General features: G+C 40.8%; 1 protein-coding gene across 1 annotated transcript in view; it reads right to left on the bottom strand.

The window, feature by feature from the left end:
* The window catches only part of C9 (complement C9), a 47,488-nt gene extending 29,612 nt beyond the window's left edge, over positions 1-17,876 (bottom strand). The window contains 4 exon segments of the mRNA XM_045566319.1: positions 3,771-3,918; positions 4,168-4,312; positions 4,712-4,817; positions 17,708-17,876. Of these exon segments, the coding sequence (XP_045422275.1) occupies positions 3,771-3,918; positions 4,168-4,312; positions 4,712-4,817; positions 17,708-17,784 (476 nt within the window). The 5' untranslated portion in view covers positions 17,785-17,876.
* Between the last annotated feature and the right edge of the window lie 1,000 nt (positions 17,877-18,876).

Here is an 18,876-nt window from a genome sequence, read left to right on the forward strand (position 1 = left end):
GGCTTATTAATTTTATTAAAAAAATGTACCTATGGAAGTTGAGGATTTACTATTAGACAGATTAGCTAAATAATTAATAGTTGAGGAAACTATTACCTTAAAACTTACCTGCCTCTCCTTGGAAGGTTTTTGTATACCCTATGCTGTGCATTACCCTAGTTTGGAGGTTATTGTTTACAAAATAGCAAATTGGCGGTTTGGCTGGATCCATCTGGAAAGTTACAATGAAGTTGGTCCACAGTCGAAAGTACAACTAAGAAAAAAATGTTTCAAAAACTTTTGACTTGGTTTCACTACTATAGAGACAGGCAGTCTAGTCTAGAATGAGCCAGTTTTTTTCTGCCAAGAAACACGAAAACTTCTCATGGATGGAAAGTTATCACCTGAGAAATTAAAAAAAATAAAATGTGTTCTTTGGCAGCACTTAGAGATGCCTGTTTTCACACCTGCATCTAGAACCACAGGCAGTTCCAATTTACTAGGTGAACTGAAGGGAAAGCTCACTTCACAGAAGTGGTGTTATGCTTAGATCACAAAAATAATTCCTTGCATATTGTACATCATTTGCAGCTGGTTTGGATTTATGTTTTTTCAATGAATGCAAGATGGGTTGGGGGATTTCCCTAAACAGTTCTGGAAAATCTCAGATGCCTACAAAACAAGAGGCTGAAACATATGTGATACAACTGAATTTTCCTGGCACAGGAATGTGAATGAGAGAGTCCTTCAAATGAAAAAAGTATAAATTAATTACCATAAGTGCTTGTGACTTTCATATGTAAAAGAATCTAACTGTATGTGACTGTTGACAGGATTTGCTGAGGTTTTCCAGACTGAATTGTGTAGAAGAGGTTTATAAGCATGTTGCTATGATTAGGGTGTTTACTCCTATTATTTCTATTTAGTATATATAGTCCATAGCTCCATGTAAGAATAACAGAGATTTATAGGAAATAGTTATGTAATGCTAATGGTATGGAAGAATATCAAAAATATATTAATAACAAAGTGTGTTGTTTTGAAATGTCTTCTTAAATGTTATTACTGATTTATACCACTCTTCTATATTCTTAATTCAAATAATTGTATAATAAATAGCTACTTAAGGAATTTCATTTTTCGGCTTTGCTTTGAAATTCAGGTGTTGATTTATGGGTTTTGTAGTGTTGTTGGAGAATGCTGTGAGTAGCAGTGGGGGTTGTAGGAAGGAAGAGAGGGTAAGGTGGCGTGGCAGAAAAATATAGTTTTATGAGTCAGAGAAACTTGGGTTTTAGCTCTACTGGAAACTAATTTGCCAAATAGCCTTGTGTATTTCACTCAGTTCTTACCTGTAAAATAAATATAATACCTCCCTAACAATCTCACAGGATTATTATAAAAATCTACAGAGGTAGAATGTGGAAAAAGATTTTGAAAACTTCAAAGTATTGTGCAAGTAAAAGCTGTCACAGAACAATAGATTTTGTGTAGACTAGATTTGTTATAGGTTATTGCTCATGGTAATGGGGAATTTAATAAAAAATGTTGATGGACTGACTGACTCTATCAGGCCTACCTCATTTTCCATGTCTGCAGCTGACCTTTCCCTGGAGCTGGGCCCCCCACTTCCTTACTCAGTCCTGAAAGCTCAGCCTTGTGATGTCGCCCAACACCACCCCCGCCGTGGTAAAGCAGGAAGTATTGAAGGATTCCTAGACCAGCTCTGGAGCGCCTCATTATGAAACTGCCTGGCAAATGCTATGTAACAAATTTTTCCTTTCCCTGAACAAAGGAAACCAATAGATTATGGGTGATTGTTTTTCAGCTAAGTGGGCCAAAGTTTCTATATTCTTTTCTTATAAGACAAACTATAAATTTGCATTGAGTGAGAGTAAATAACATATGCCAAGCTTTTTTGTTTAGATTAAGGAGAAAACTGTTTCTTGGATACCAACTAAAGCAAAATAAAGTAGTAATGGGCTTGTACCATGGACTCACAATCTCTCCCTAAGGAAAGCAGCAAAAAGAGTCAGGACTCATTTGATCATGCAGTGATCTGGTTATGAGGTTTTGGAAAACCCCAATACCATATACTGCCATTTACTAAGGGGGTCTGCTGAGCTTGGGGCCTAAGATCATCCATTTGATTCAAGATTCCTACCTTTAGGCTAAGGGCCGAAGGCACTGTGGGTAATATTCGAATGCTGCTTGGACAAGATTTTATAAAGTGAATAAAGGGTATGTGAAATGTTTTATCTGGTGCCTAACTCTTGGCATCCTGGAATTTTTTTCTTCCTTTGATTGAAGAGGTGGAAGTTTCATTTTGATCGGAGAGCAGAGACATCTCCTGTATTAGCTAAACTTGATTGAGGTCTTATCTTAGGAACTGCCTGGTACGTTGGTGCAGAATTCCTCAACTTCAGCACTACTGACATTTTGGGTCAGGGTGTCCTGTGCATTGTAGGGTGTTTAGCATCATCCCTGGCCTCCACCCACTAAATGCCAATAGCACTCCCCACTCCTGCCCCCTCTAAGGTGGAACAATGGAAATTGTCTCCAGACATTGCCAAATGTGTGCTGGGGTGGAAATCAGCTCTGGTTGAGAACCCTACCTTATCCCTCCATCAGCCTTGTTCTTACCATCACCCCTGTCTTCTTTCCTCCCCCCATCCACATTCCCAGGACTGGAGCCCTGTCCCTGAATTTCTTTCTAGGGACCAAGTTTCAGGCTTACCTGATGCCAATTGATGGTATTTTAGAAAGCACCTATTACTAGATTTTCATTCATTAATTAATATACCTGTTTATCTACCTACCAAGCATTTATTGAGCACCTACTATGAACCAGGCACTGGGATCATGAGGATAAAGAAACTCGTTACATTATAGGTGATGAAATAGAGCCGTATACCCTCTCTGTCAGTATACTACTGGGTGGGAGAATGACTGTCTTTTTTGGGGACAATTTGCCGACAAATCCACCCAAGGTACCCTTACAGAAAACAGCTCAGAACAACTGATGAAGACTATGTAGTTGATATCACTAAAGTGTCCTCTGACTCTATAGAACAGAACCTCAGGAATATGTCATTTTCCCAATTCCTGGAGCACTGATCTCTGCATATAGTCTCTATTCCGCATAACCCTGAGTTCTAAATTCTAAGACTTCCCCTCTGAGCTCACAGCCACCTGTCCAGAATCCCTAGGTTTTATATAGAAAATGACTGAAATGTCAACTCTCTCTAATGAGAACCAGACCCTCAACACTGTCATCCTCTGGCATCAGAACTGCCTCTTCTGATCCCATTCTCCTGCTCAACTCCAGAATGCTAGAACCTCCTGAGAACTTATAATGGGGTACAGATCCAAGGGACGTTCCAGTGGAAGACAGCCTTCCCAGCAACTCAAATATTTGAATAGAATTTCCAGACCTACTATGGGCAATTCATTCCATATGTTAACATGTCATGTCAATGGTAGGTCTCCCAGAGGTTTATAAATGAGAGGTTTTATTTCCTACCAACTGAGAAGCAATAACCTAACATTCTGATAATCTAGTCCATTCTCCAGACCTCTACTGAGGCCAGGCAGTTTGTCCACTTTGAATACATATCCTGAGATACTTATTCTGCACTTCCTTCAAGCTGAAATGTAATTCAAAGAGAATACAGACCTATAGGCTGTACCAGTTGTGCCCTTTGTACAAACGCTTCTCCTGTTTTATCACAGTGAGAAAGATGGAGGTCGTTTTCCCTCATCTTCATCTGGAAAAATTCAAGTGAAATACAGACCCATAGCCTGCTGTCCGCGCCAGCTCAGACTCTTCTACCACTCTGTCACGGCAGGGGGGATGGGGATCACTTTCACAATCATCTTCATCTGAAAAGTCTCCACAGTCATTGTCACCATTACACAGAAGTCGCCTCTTTATGCATCTGCCTGCAATCAAAATCGGGAAAGACACAGTGTGTCTAATGCTAAATTTTCTCTCCTTCTTTCTGAAGTTATCAAATGCTGGAGGTGAGGTACCAGAAAACCACATTTGAATTTTTTGTACAGTATATATATACGGCCCTTGTTGAGGAACTTTTCACACTTGGAAATCTGAGTGTCTAGAAGCATGCTTTTTCTTTTCATTCATGAGGGCGCACAGAAACCTGAAATGAGCAGTTGGAACACAAAAATTACCTGTACCACATTTAAATTCATTTCCACAGTCGTCCTCAACATCATCACAGGCCTCAGTGGGCACACACTGTCTTCTGTCTCCCACAGAGTCAATGCAGCTTTTCCCATTAAATTGTCCAAATGCCTCAATGCTCCTTGAGCGAAACTGCACAAAACCAGCTGGAAAGGTTAGAATATCTGATGCCAAAAAAAAAAAAAGATCTCAAGCTGCACCTACACTGCTGCAGCCCTCTAAACCCAAATGTGTCAATGGTTTTAAGATAGAAGTGGTAGAAGCAATTATGGTTGTAACCTAAAGTAACACTTTGCATTCTAGATTTTGTGGTCTCTTATACAGAAGACCAGCTCTCATGACACTCATGTAATTTTCTGTGCAACATTCAGATTTCCTGGCAAGGTTAATCACATACATTTATATGTTAATCTCTCTTTCTGGGTTTGGAACTCAATTTTGGGGACTCCTTGCCTCCTAGTCCTTTCCATGTGGATGCCAGCAATGCAGTTTCCATCTGGGGAGGTTGGAGGAATGGAGCTGAGTGCTTACCATTTGTCTGAGGCAAGGATCACATTGCGACCATTCACTCCAGGGGCTCATTTTGCAGTCTGTGGGTGCTGGAGGGCCACTCCTTTCTATTGGCTCTTGGCCATAACTAAGAGAATAGAACACATCAATTTATAATGATCATTATATTTGTCTGTTTTCAAGAAGTCTTCACAAACCAGTTTATTTACTACTTTACCTCCTTCCAAATCATACTATTAATACTTATCCTTTTACTATATCTCTCATTTGACAGTTGATTGCATGCTGTTTTGTGTTTTCAAGCCATCTTTTTGTTCAGTTCTTGTACTGTACTGTTGTGTAACTTTTAATCTAACAACAATGACACAATAATGGTGACAAGGAAAACTAGCAAGGCATCCTGCCACAGGTTTTACAGTGATTAATCTTATACTTCCAATTAGATTATGAACTCATTGAAGCTAGAAATCGCGTTTCATTTTCTTTGTAGTCTTCTCACTCCCATCCCCCGAGAGTTTGGAAAAGCCTTGAGTTGCCTGGTTCTCTTGCAAATTTAAGCCAGCCAGCCTGGCTTTCCTGTAGCAAACACCTCATAAATCAGGCTTCCCTCCCTGGTGTTCTGTATGTCCTAAACTAGATACTTTACTGCTTCACTGTCCATTTCAGGACTTATTCCTGATCTGTCTGACTTTTAACATCATATATGTTGGCACTTATGGCCTCCCCTCCCACCCCCAGACCCAATGCTCAGAAGTGCTTTTCTAGCTTTGAACTTTCTTTCTCTTTTGGTTCACCATTTGGATCTCTTCTGATTGCAACACCACTTGGAGTAATTATCTCATTAAATGACAGGGGGGAAAAAAAAAACCACACAAGAAAAACCAGATGCCACCAAATAAGAATTCTACAAACTCCCTGTCTCTTTCTCTGACCTGCACCTATCCTTCTTGTAGTGAAGCTTCTTCCACCAGAGGGATGTCCTGGTGAGGCCAGTCCTGCCACAAAAGCCTTAGGTCCCAGCTCTTTTTGGGGTCTCTGATCAATTGAATATCTCCTCCATTTTCAACGCTCCCTCACTACCAGCTCCTTTCCATTTGTAGTGTAATGTGTTCAAGTTTGTGACATTAAACACGAACAGACCAATGCATGAACAAATACAAACCCTCCCGGACTTCACATTTTCTTGCAGATACTCCCATCTCCTTCCTGCTCTTTACAATGACATTTCTTAAAGAAATTGCTAGATCATTCCAAAAAAGATAAAAAAAAGTCTCACCTCTTCCTTCAACCCTACATGCCCCTTTAGCTATCTCTAAACTCTCTCTTGTTTTTTGTAGCCAAGTTTCTTAAAAAATGTAGTTTGTACTCTGTTCTCTTGTTCTTAGCTGCCCAATCACTTCTCAGCCCTCCCTCCCTATGAACACTGCTCTTGCCCAAGTCAAGGATGACTGCCACATGGCTCACTGGTCCCTTTCAGTCCTTGTCTTACTGACTTCTTCACAGAATTTGATGCAATTGACCATTCTTGCTCTTTATAATACTCTCTTCCCTTGGGCTGAATGACGGTAGACTCTCTCACTTCTTTTTTCTTCGCTGCCTAGTTAGTTCTCCTGCTCTTCTACACAAGCTCCTCCTCTGATAGTCCTTTTCCCTCAAAGTCCTGCCCTTGGATCTCTCTTCTTCTCTACATTTTCCTAGAGTTTAGATTTCCATGTTTATGCTAATGACATCTAGAGATAAATCTGCAGTTCAGATATCTCTCTTGAATTTTAAACTTTTAAATACAATTCCCAGTTGGACAACTGCACTTGAATGTCTTCATGACCCATTGAACTCATTTTATCCCCAAATGAATTCATTCTTCTTCTTTTTCTCTCAAAGCTGCCCCTCCCGTGTGTATTTATTGTCTTGGTAAATGGCACTTCCATTCATGCAGCCATCCTGGCCAAAGACCTGGGTGCTCCTCATCTCATCCTAAATCCCCCAGCCTCATCTCTGACGTCTAATCAACCACTAAAACCTATTGTTTACAGTCCTGTAAGTGACTCTCAAATCCATCCTTCTTCATTTCTTTCAGATGTTTTTCTGGTCTACGCTAACATTATATTTCCCCTAGATGACTACAAAAATTTTGTTCTAACCCAGTTTCCACAAAATATCCAGAGGGATCTTTAAAAAACGCAAATTTGATCTTACCATTCTTTTACTGAAAATCTTTCAGTAGCTTCCCATCACTCTTGTGATAAAGTCCAAATTTTCTAACATGGTATAATAGGCAGAATAAAGACTCCTAAAGATGTTGATGTCCTAATCCCTGGAATCTATGCTACTTTGCAAATGTGATTAAGGGGGAGATAATCGTGTATTATCTGGGTGGGTCCATTCTAATCACATGAGCTCTTAAAAACAGAATAGTGGGTCAGAGAGATGTGAAGACAGAAGAGGCAGGAGAAATTCAAAGTACGAAAAGGGATTACACCTGCTCTTGCTGACTCTAAAGATGGAAGAAGGAGGCAGTGAGCCAAGAAATGCAGGCAGCGCTAGAATCTGGGAATAGCAAGGAAATGATTCTTCCCTACAGCTTCTATAAAGAAATCCAGTCCTGCTGGAATCTTGATTGTAACCCAGTGAAACCCATTTTGAGTTTCAGATGTCCAGAACTGTAAAATAATAAATTTGTGTTTTAGGCCGGGTGCGGTGGCCCACGCCTGTAATCCTAGCACTCTGGGAGGCCGAGGCGGGTGGATCGATCGAGGTCAGGAGTTCGAGACCAGCCTGAGCAAGAGCGAGACCCTGTCTCTACTAAAAATAGAAACAAATTAGCTGGCCAACTAAAATATATATAGAAAAAATTAGCCGGGCATGGTGGTGCATGCCTGTAGTCCCAGCTACTTGGGAGGCTGAGGCAGTAGGATCGCTTAAGCCCAGGAGTTTGAGGTTGTTGTGAGCTAGGCTGACACCATGGCATACACTCTAGCCAGGGCAACAAAGTGACAGTCTGTCTCTAAGTAAATAAATAAATAAATAAATAAATAAGTAAGTGTTTTAAACCACAAAGCATGTGGTCTTTTGTAACAGCTACAATAGGAAACTAATATACATTGCCTAGACAGCTCAGTATGGCCTATCCTCTTCCAAATTTTCCAGCTTCACTTTTCTCCACCTATGCTCTAGCCACGCTGAACTTTACATTTTCAAGACAAGCCACTTTTTTCCATGTCTTCAGTCGTTTAACTGTGTTATTCCCTATTCACCACACTGATCTCATCTTGGCTATCCATTTTTTTCCTAAGAACCTTCCTTAACATCCTAGTATAACTTAGTTTTCCATAAACATACTCTTAGAGCATCTTGTTCTCATATTTTGTTTAATTAATTAATTTATTCACTTATTCACTCATCAAATATTTATTAATTGCCTACTGTTGGCTAAGAATGGAGGACACAATGGTGTTCAAACAACAAAACAAAACAAAAAATCATGATCCCTGAACTAATGGAGTTTACATTCTACCTTAAAGTACCAGTGAGGTTGGGAACTTTTCTATCTTGTTCAGCTTGCATATTAAGTACTTGGAAAATAGTAGGTGCCCAGGAAGTGTTTTTTAATGAGTAAGGGAATAAATAAATGAAAGAGGAGGAAGGAAGTCCTTGGTCATGTCGTTTGGGGCAGATCTAGGCCTGTATTTCTCTAGGGTATGATCTCCTGGTGAACCACCCGCATGTTTTTTGGTCAAGGCTTGCCTATCATTAAGGCAGGCTTCATGACTAGAGACAGCATTTTTGTAAGCCTGATCCTTACCTGCATTATCCAGAATATCAGGAGGCCTGGTGACCTTCGATCTTCTAAAAGTGCGATTATACAGGCCCCAAAACTCCTAGAGAACGTGCATTTTTGGAAGTCTGAGTGTAAGTGTATAGCTGAAACCACATGATGAGGAATTCTCTCCTAGAATGTTTCCATAGAACTAAAGCCTCATCTGGAACTGACAGGCCTCATTAAGAGGCAATAGCAGATACACCTTTATGCCCTATAGCAGTGAGTCTCAATACTTCGTGCATATCGTGATCCTTAGATACTAAAAATAGGAATCATAAAATTGTGTTTCCATTCCATATGGATTAAATCAAGCTCCTTAAGGACCGGCACCAGGCATCAATGGTTTGAAAAAGCTACCCAGATGATTCTCATGTTCAAACAATATTGAAAAACACTGCTTGGCAACATCTGGTAGAAATCCAGGAAATCTCCAGTAGCTGTGGGGGTGGTCACTATGTCATTACCCAAGACTGAGGCCATCATTGACCTAAAAATGTCACTGAGCAGGGCTATCATTGGTTTCAAGAATTGCTGTAGGCTCTGTCTATTAACATCTCTGTGGATCTTTCCAATATACTCTGATGTCTTCAGTATTAGTGCTGTCGCCTTGAACTGGATTATCTGTTCCTGCTTATCTCTTTTGGATTTACCACTTACTAGATGATCATGTTAGCATTTTGTTTCAGCATTTCCCCAAGACATAGTACTTCCTTGGTTCCAGAAACCTTTATCTTCTTCGCCTGCCACTCCGACTAGCTTCAGTGAATGCTGCTTCAGAGCATCCAGTACGGGCTGGAGGATCATGCATGGAGAGAAAACCACACTGCAAATACTCCAGAGTGGGTTACAGTCCTGTGTTGGCTAAATCTAGGATCTACCCCACACCTCAGTGACTAGGCCCTGTTCCAATGGCACCGGTGTTGCCTGTAGGTATTTCTCTGGCATCCTCTGCAATAATAATAGCCACACGTTGCCAGTATGCACACTTATTCACTTCCTCCTTAGCTTCTAACTTAAGGACTCTTTTTCTTTTTTAAAGGCATGACTCACACTTTAGACTTAGTACAATTCATCAGATCTTTGCCTTTGATCTTTTATTGCCCTCCTGGACTGTGATTTGAATTCATTCCTTGAATGACCCAACTTATCCCCATAGGAAGGACCTGACAGATTACACCCTGGCCCTGAGAGCAGGATGAAACATCCTTCTGGTGGTTAGGCTCAGTGCACTGGCTTGCTAGGGCTGCCATAACAGAGTACCGCACACTGGGTGGCTTAGACAACAGAAATTTATTTTCTCATACTATTAACAGTCTGAAATCAAGGTATGGCAGGATTGGCCCCTGAGGTCTCACTCCTTGGCTTATAGGTGGCTGTCTTCTCCCTATGTTTGCATGTGGTCTTCCCTCATGTCTCTGGTCCAAATTTCCTCTTCTTATAAGTATACCAGTCATATTGGATTAAGACCCACCCTAATGATCTCATTTTATCTTAATTGCCTCGTTAAAAACCCTAACTGCAAATACAGTCACGTTAGCAGGTATTGGGAGTTAGGATTTCAACATATGAACTTTGGGGGGACACAGTTCAGCTGAAAACACTCATAAATGTTTTTTGATTAAGGATTACCTTATATTTGTCTGTTAATCTTACTAGACAGTTATCCAAGTTCATTTTCTCTTAAACCTTTATTCTCACTCTGGTAAATTTGTTAAGTACTATTAGTTCTGTTTTACATATGGGAAATTAAAAATGGAGAATTACACTATTTATCCAAAGTTGGACAGTTAGTAGCAAACTGGATTTAGAATCCACATCTCTCCACTCCAAGGTCTGTACAGTTTTTCCCTGTCTTCTATGCTTCCTGTTTTTCCCTAACAAATCATCTTTGAAATAAGCTAAGTGGTTGTAGCTTATTCAACAATTTCTGCATCTAATAGCCTCATGATTTTCAGACATTTTGAGAGACAGTAAGTTAACAAGAATGAAAACATTTTTTTAAAATATAGCATCTTCAGGTGGAGAACATCAGTTGGACAACCTGGTTCTTGCCTGGATCTATTTTAAGCTTACACCTAAATGATGTCAAATTAGGCAAAAGTAAACTGAAAATTGTTTTAGCACCTGTTAATTGTTTTGCCTTCACTGGGTCAGGTACTGGATCACTGGAGACACAATAAAGGCAGAACTCATGGAAATTATTAGGAAGGAATAAGAAGTCATGCAAAACAAGTATGTTACTGAAAGGAAGATGCTACATAAATATTAAGAAAGGAGATCGGTGATCTTGAATAGCTTCTTCTGTCTTTCACTCTCTGAGCCCAGCACCCCCTCCACAGCCCCTTTAACTCACTCAGCAGATAATCTTTTGTGGCTCAAGGGCTGCACATGTACAACACTCACCACCTGCCTTTCACCCTGCTGATCTATTAGGCTGAGTAAAGAAGTATTTGTAAAGTACTTTCTGGATTCTTAGATGAAATGTGTTTATCAAGTAAAATGTGTCTCCAAGTGTTTCAGTCTCAGCTTGAAAATCACTTTCTAGATCAAAGTGATGTACATCAACATGGCAGGAGGTCTAACTCTGGGCCAAAAATGCATTAAACGAAGGGCCATTGATGTACCCCTGGTCCCATCATCCCACCATGAAGAGAAGTTTCCAGCTTTAGAAAAAGAAAACCTCAGCAGCAGCTCTCACACCAGGACATTGTGGTGGGCCCAGGCAAGAAAGCACCTATTGTATGAAAGAATCTTTGTCAATAAATAAGATAATGTGGCTCCTTTGAGTGGAGAAATATAAGCTAATTAGGACTACATTTATAACCAGTGGATCTGCCAGTTTGTTTAGTTCATGTAATTCATCGAGATGGAAAGATAATATAACAAGAGTGTCCAACACTAATTTTTTTCGGGACCTTTCTCAAGTCTTATTTAAGAGATTCTCTTATGTGCTCCCAATGAGCCAACATGCGACATCCTTTACTGCGGGCCTGCTACATGGCAGGAGTTGTTCTCGTGGCTGGGGCTGCAGGACAGACAACTTCCTTGCCATCATGGGGCCTACATTCTAGTGGGTGAGATGCAATAAACAAATATGCCAAAAAAGATAACATGCAATATCAGTTAAGACATAGGAGTTACGAAGGAAAACTAAGCAGAGTAAGAGGATAGAGTGCTCTAGGGCCGGAGTTGGGAGGGAGGGTAGTGAGAGAATCCTCTCGGAGGAGGTGTGGTGCTTTAAGAATGTGTCCACAAATTCTTTGACGCTCCTCCTATCAAAAGTAGAGTCTGTGTACCCTTATCTTAAAGCTGGTTTGGCCTTTGTGACTGCCTTGATGAGGGCAATGCAGAGGAAGCAACACTGCATGACTTTTAAGGCTAGATTACAGAGGCCATGCAAGGTCTACAAATTTATCTAAAGACATTTGTTCTGGGAGCCTTTCACCACTACGTATGAAGCCACTTACCCTCAGTCCATTCTCCAGATCCCCAGGTGTTTGAGTCTTTTCAGCTCAGATGATAGACATGTGAGTGAAGAAGTCATCAGTCAAGATGACCCCAGCTCCAACCACCATCTGACTACAACCAAGAATGACTCAACTGAGCCCAGGTAACCTTCGGATTCATGAGCAAAAGAAATAATTGCTCTTGTTTTAAGATACTGTTTTGGAATATGTTATACAACAAAAACTGCATAGTACAGGAAGTGATATTTGATTAGATACCTGAATGAATTCAGAGAGGAAGCTATGTGAGGGTCTGGAAAAAGCATTCCAGGCTGAGGGTAAAATAAATGCAAAGGCCCTGAAGTGGCTCAGATCAGCCCCGAGCAAGTATGGTGTTAGAGGAGAATGAGCAAAAAAGAGAGTGCAGATGCACCTGGGGAAAGGGGCAGGATGTAACTCCACTCTGTAGTCCGGGACTAGAGTTTTGGATTTGATTCTGAGCTTGCTGGGAATTCTTAGAGGAGTTTGAGAGCAGAAGTAACATTCATATTTGTGTTTTCCAAAGATTTCTCTGGTTGCTGGGTGGAGAATTCACTATTGGGGAGTGGACAAGAATGGATGTAGGCAAGAAATGATAGTGATTTGGGCTTAAGGAATCCCCACAGAGACAGTGAGAGGTGGTCAGATTTGGCATATGTCTTAAAGATAGTACCAGCAGGACTCACTGTTGAGTTCCATGTGGGAATGGAACAAATAGAGAAGTCAGGTCTGATTCCCAGGTTTTTACATGAGTAACTTGGTGAATAGTGGTGCAGGGTGGGTAGGGATGGGTAGAGAAATCAATAGGTATGTTTTGGACATGTTAAGTTTGGGTTGCCTATTAGAATTTCAGGAAGAGATGTTGAATAAGCAGTTGGAGATTGGACTCATGGAAGGGATCTGCACAGCAGACGCAGATGTGGGAGTTGTGGGAATGTAAGTGGTATTTGACACCATGAGACTGGATGCGAGGGAGTGTCTAGAGTAATGTAGAGGACTGTGCCAACCTTTAAAGAGAATGTTACAGGTCTCTATGCTGATGGAGTAATTTGATACAAAGAGAAATATTGATGATGCAGGAGAGAAGGGTCAGAATTAAAGGAGCAAAGTCCTCGGTTAGGCCAGTGCCCAGGAAGCCAGTATACAAGTGGACTGGTGGCCTCAAAGGAGCGTATCTCCCTTAGCATCACTCGGAGGACTTGGCTGAGTTGCAATTGCCACTTGCTTGTTGGCACTCCTCACTAGACTGTAAGTCCACTGAGGACAGGCAGGAACCCTCAGCAACGTGTTCAACATTGACTGCAGCTCCTGACACAACGTCTGGCCCATGCTGCAGACTTGGTAACTATTTGCTGTATTAAATGGATGAATAAACAAATGACCATATTTGGGCAACAGTAGTTGGTAAATAAATGCCTATTAACTTATATTGAATATGGAAATGAAAAGCACTGGTGAATATAACCAAAGTAGGAGGAAAAACTGACATTTTGGGCTCAACTTTTCTATTAATGGATGTTTGGGTGTTTTTCCAGATTGTTGAGATAAATTTAACTAAATTAAATTAAGTGATAATTGCTAACATTTATGAGAGCTTAGTTGAGTCAGGAACTCCTCCTTTAAGGCTTTTATATTCATTATCTCACTTAGATAGCCCTAGATCAGCCCTGAAACATCTACTACTGTTATTATCATGCTTTAAAGAAGAGGAATTGAGCCACAGAGAAGGTAAGGAGGTTTCCTCATGTTACACAGCAGCTTCTAATTCCCCTTCCCCGTCTGGTATTCCTTCCCAGCTATTTGAAAAGTGAAGAATAAATTAAATATGAAAATTATAACTCAACTAAAACACACCGCATATAAAGTCAGAGGAAAAATGACAAACTGGGAAAATACCTATAATTCATAGCAGAGACAAAGGACTGATTTATAAAGTGATCACAGAAATCTCTAGAGAAAGACAAGAGACTCAATAGAAGAAAGGACAGAGGTTATGGACAGTTTACAAAGAAAAACATACCTATGGCCTTTAAATGTACAAAAAAATGTGCAACCTGACTCAACAAGAGAAAGGCAAATTAAAACTGCCAAGATACCATTTTTTCACCCATGAGATTGACAAATATCAAAAAGTTGGCCTATAGCTCCTACTAGCAAGACCATGGGACACAAGCACTCTCATACCCTGATAGTGAAAGTGCAAAATAATACAAATAGGGCCATTTTAGCAAAGTCACCAAGGTGATTACCTTTTGACCCACTTACATCACTTCTGGGAATGAATTCTCAGGTATACCAGTGCAATTACAAAATGATATACAAATAAGGTTATTCACTGCAACATTATTTCTAGTATATGAGATTGGAAACAACCTAAATGTTCATCAGTAAGAGACAGGTTGCCTTGGCTGTTTATTCACACAATGAAAAATTAATCAGCTATGAGGAGAATGAGGAAGCTTCCTCATATGGATACAGGATCTCTGGGATATGATATAAAGTAAAAAGAAGGAAAAAAAGCAAATGACAAGGTAGTATGTATATTAAGTACTTTACATATCATAACAGATCTCATGAAAAGTTATGAGTAGGGAAACAAGACTTCTCAATGTATGCCTTGTTATATTTTTTGATCTTTGAACCATGTGAATGTTTTATTATTTATAGAGTAAAAAGAAAAAAATGATGATAGCTACACTCACAGAGCTCTTAATGTTTGCCTGACACTGGTGAGCTCACTGTATTTATTATCTCAGGTATTCCTCACAGCAGGTCACATTATTATTCCCATTTTGCAGGTGAGGAACAGGTTTAGAAAAGTTAAGAAATTTGCATAGGGCATATAGCTAGTAAATTGTGGAGCCTGGAATCTGGTTCCATCCGCCTGGCTCCAGGAGCTATGCTCGGAGGTATTTTTCTGCTCTCGCAGTGGTTTTTAACATTTCTGTTCTACCTTGAGAAGCATAAGAGATGATGGTCCGCTCGTGGCAATTTTCATGGGCACACTAATCGTTGTTTAAAAATGATAGTTAGAAATCTCCGGTGGGAGAGGGAGGAGGGGAAGGGTGAAATCACACCTAATGTGTACAGTGTACACTATCTGGGTGATGGGCACTCTTATAACTTTGACTCAGGCAGTACAAAAGCAAGCCATGTAACCAAAACATTTGTACCCCCTTAATATCCTGAAATAAAAAAAAGAGCAATCCCCAACAGTTGACCAGTAAGATAAAATGTCTGCAGCCGTGTGGTCCCTGAAGGCTAGCTATAACTCCAACCTTTCCTCTCCTAAACAAGAAAGCATATCAAAGTGAAAGCAACAGCAAGGTTATTATTTAAAAACAAGCAAGCAAACAAACAATCCCTGACAGTCATTGAAGTCTTACGATGTACCAGGCGCAAATGTTGAAAGTAAATTACATGTATAACAATTTCATGTTCACAAAAATCTTATCAGATAGATGCTTTCATTATCACTGTTATGGGCTGAATTGTGTTTGTCTCCCCCTCCTTCAAAAGATCTGTTGAAATCCTAAGTCCTACTACCAAATAAGAATGTGACCTTTATTTGGAAATAGGGTCTTTACAGAGATAACCAAGTTGAAATGAAGTCATTAGGATGGGCCTTAATCCAGTATGACTGGTGTCCTTAGAAAAAGGGGAAATTTTTATAAAAAAGACATACAGAAAGGGAAGATGATGTGAAGACAGAGACAGAGATTGAAATAACGTAGCTGCAAGCCAAGGGATGCCAAGGATTGCCAGCCACCACTAGGAAGGATCCTCCCCAGAGTCTCTGAAGGAGCTTGGCCCTGCTGACACCTTGACTTTGCACTTATAGCCTCCACAACTGTGAGACAATACATTTCTGTTGTTTGAAGCCACCCTGTTTGTGGTACTTTGTTACCGCAGCCCTGGAAGATGAATACAATAAACATCTTACAGGTGAGAAGACTAAGGTGCAGAGAGGCTGAGCACCTTGCCCAGACTGACACGGTTAGTAAGCAGGGGCACCTTGGCTTGAGCTCAGGAAGTCTAACTGGAGAGGAACTCTCCATTCTAATCAAATTTATACTTTTAAAAATCATTTGCAAATTTCAGTTAGCTATTATTCAAGCAAATTATTTGTGACATTTCATGACAGAAGTCTCTGAACACTCTGCTTTGACCTCAGCCCTCTGTCAAAGGGCAGAGCACGGAGTGTTCGGAGCAGGGTGACCCTGAGGCGTGGCGGTGGGAGCCCGTGGAGCCAAAGCAAACTCTGCAGCACAGCTGCTCTGAGCCAGGGGCCAGCAGAGGGGCTTTCCGGTCTTCCCTGAAACAGCTGAGTGTGGCCAGCACCCAGGGGGTACGAACTTCAAAGCAACTGAAGCCTTCCCCACAGCCGCTCATTTTTAATCAGCAGGAGCCATAATCTAGGAATGTGGGTTGTTTAAATTATTATTATTTTTTAATTTAAGAAGGGGTCAGGTGAAGTTCGAGGGCTAAAGCAACTTGCAGTAACTGCCTTTCCAAATCCCTTTTGTACCTAGATGCCCACTAAACAAATATTTTCCGAATGGCACAATGCTTTTTAGATAACACAGAAAAAGGAGGTGATGGGATGAAGGAGGGGCTGACTGAGCATGTGACCCAGGGCCTGTGCTGGTCTGTGTGGCACCTTTATGGGGCCCCTCCTGGAAGATGCATCCCTGCGAACAAACCTTGTGGTGAGTGGAGCCCAGGCTGAATGGCGGCCTCCACCTGCAGCTGAGAGACAAGCGAAGATGTGCTGGAGATGGACAGAGTCCAAAACAGAATTTGGTTAAACCAAGAGTCAAGTGACCAAAGAGGAATTTGATGAGGGCATAGTTATGTCTGGGCAGAGGAAGTGTTTGGGCAGACATTTCCCTCCAATTATACTGTTGAAGTCAGTAATATTTCAATACTGTCGCCGGAATGGATCATACTGTATTGGATCATACAGGTTAGTGTCTTCTCCCATGACTCCAAGATGGAAGGAAGGATGCCTTGTGTGACTCCAACCTCCACTGTTTCTAGGTACAGTGTAGATGTTCAGTAAGCACTTATTGTCTGGGTAATTTATTTCCTGGATGGGCTTGGCATGGGCTTTGTGATCCCAGTTAGGATCAGAGAAAAAGTGTCTTTGCAGGAAGAATGACTAACAGGCCTGCATCATAGTGATTCTTCTTGAATGGAAGAAATACAACCCTAAGCCCCAAATGACCCTAAACAAAATGTGTGCCTCTGGACACAACTTGGAACGTCAAGGAAGAGAAGCAAAGGGGTTAACATTTGCCTAACATAGAGACAAAAGGGAGATGTATCCAACAGTTAAAAGTGTTAGACATTGAGGCAGACTGAGAGAAATATTAATTTCCTTAATTTTAAACATCTCAGACATTAGGCACTGATAAACCTAGGTTTATCTTATACTGGTGAAAACCAGCTTTATTTCATAATCCCAAGTATTTAAAGAATATCTCAACCTTAACATCTGAATACTTTGTTTAAATGAAATCCCCAGAAACAGCAGCAGGTCTCCAAGGAAAATTTGCAAAACTGTACCCTATGTATTTTCTGACCTCTTTTCAAAGTTTAATTCTGAGGCTCTATATATCGAAATGTATATTAACACTTTTACCTACTTTGCTAAGAAACAGACCTTGAAATACCAATCCACAATGAAATTCCAGAGGCAAACAGACTCACCTGGGAGTAGGATCTGCAGTGAGTACACTTATTTCTAAAATGCAGATTGCAAAGGCAAAGCCCCAGCCAGCTGTCATGCTGTTCCTTGCTGTGCAGCTCCAAGTGAGGTGGCCTGGCAGGTCCTGTAAGGCATTTATTTGCAAAGGGCCAGAGGACAGGGAACAATTATTGTTTGTCTGTGGTCAGCGATTTTGTTCATTTGGGCTGCCTGGGTACGGAAGTCCAACCAAAGGAGAGTCATTTTGTAATTCTTGGCCTCCTGTTTTCTCATATTGACAAGTGCACATGGGCAATGAGTCTGTGGATGCTAGAGTGGCTAAGATTAGCCACAGTGCTGTGTAAAAACAAAAACAAACAAACAACCCCCAGCAGTTCTCATCTTGAAGGACTCTGGGAGGGAGGATGAGGGAGTCTGTAATTTGCAGGGGGAGGGGGGGACACAACAAAAAACCTGTGGATGATTCTCAAGGAGGCATAAACTCAAAATTAGTAAAGAACTGCTTTTAATGGAAAAGAAGGCACAGGCATAGATGGTCCAACTTTTTTTTTTTTTTTTTTTCAATCTGAAAATGAGCTATGTGGGTTATTTCCACATGGGCAAGATAAAGCATAAAATGCATTTGCAGACCTGGCTTTCTTTATAGGCATAGTGGAGAATTTGGAAAAAGGAGTTATAAACTCCCGTAGGCATTAACAGTAGTCTCCAATAGAATATGATCTCCTTATCTCAGAATCACACACATCAGCAAGACAGATTCTGAGATAGGAAAATTTGTTCCCACCCATAAAAAAGAATTTCCCCGTCACATTTTCATGCTCACCAGCATTTGTGGGAAGAGTAACGTGTTTTGGAAGCAGTGGAGAATGTGGACGTTGCAGCCACTCTTATAGCACTGGTTGCCCGATAGAATGACCTGGGGACCCGTGAAAATGATAGTGATACCTGCACAGTGCCCACCAACTCTATATTAATTGGCCTAGGATGAGACCCTGCATCTGGGGTTTTAAAAACTTCTCAGGTCATTCTAATGTGTGGCCAATGTTGAGATGGAGAATGGCCACCTTGTGAAGAAAGACATCAGATGGAATCTCATAGGGAATATATCAGTGATTTAAAAAAAAAAAAATCTTCCAACACAGTTTTTAAGGGGCTTTCCTAAGTATTATTA

Source organism: Lemur catta, chromosome 12 (assembly GCF_020740605.2).
Source record: "Lemur catta isolate mLemCat1 chromosome 12, mLemCat1.pri, whole genome shotgun sequence".
NCBI classification, from domain to species: domain Eukaryota; kingdom Metazoa; phylum Chordata; class Mammalia; order Primates; family Lemuridae; genus Lemur; species Lemur catta.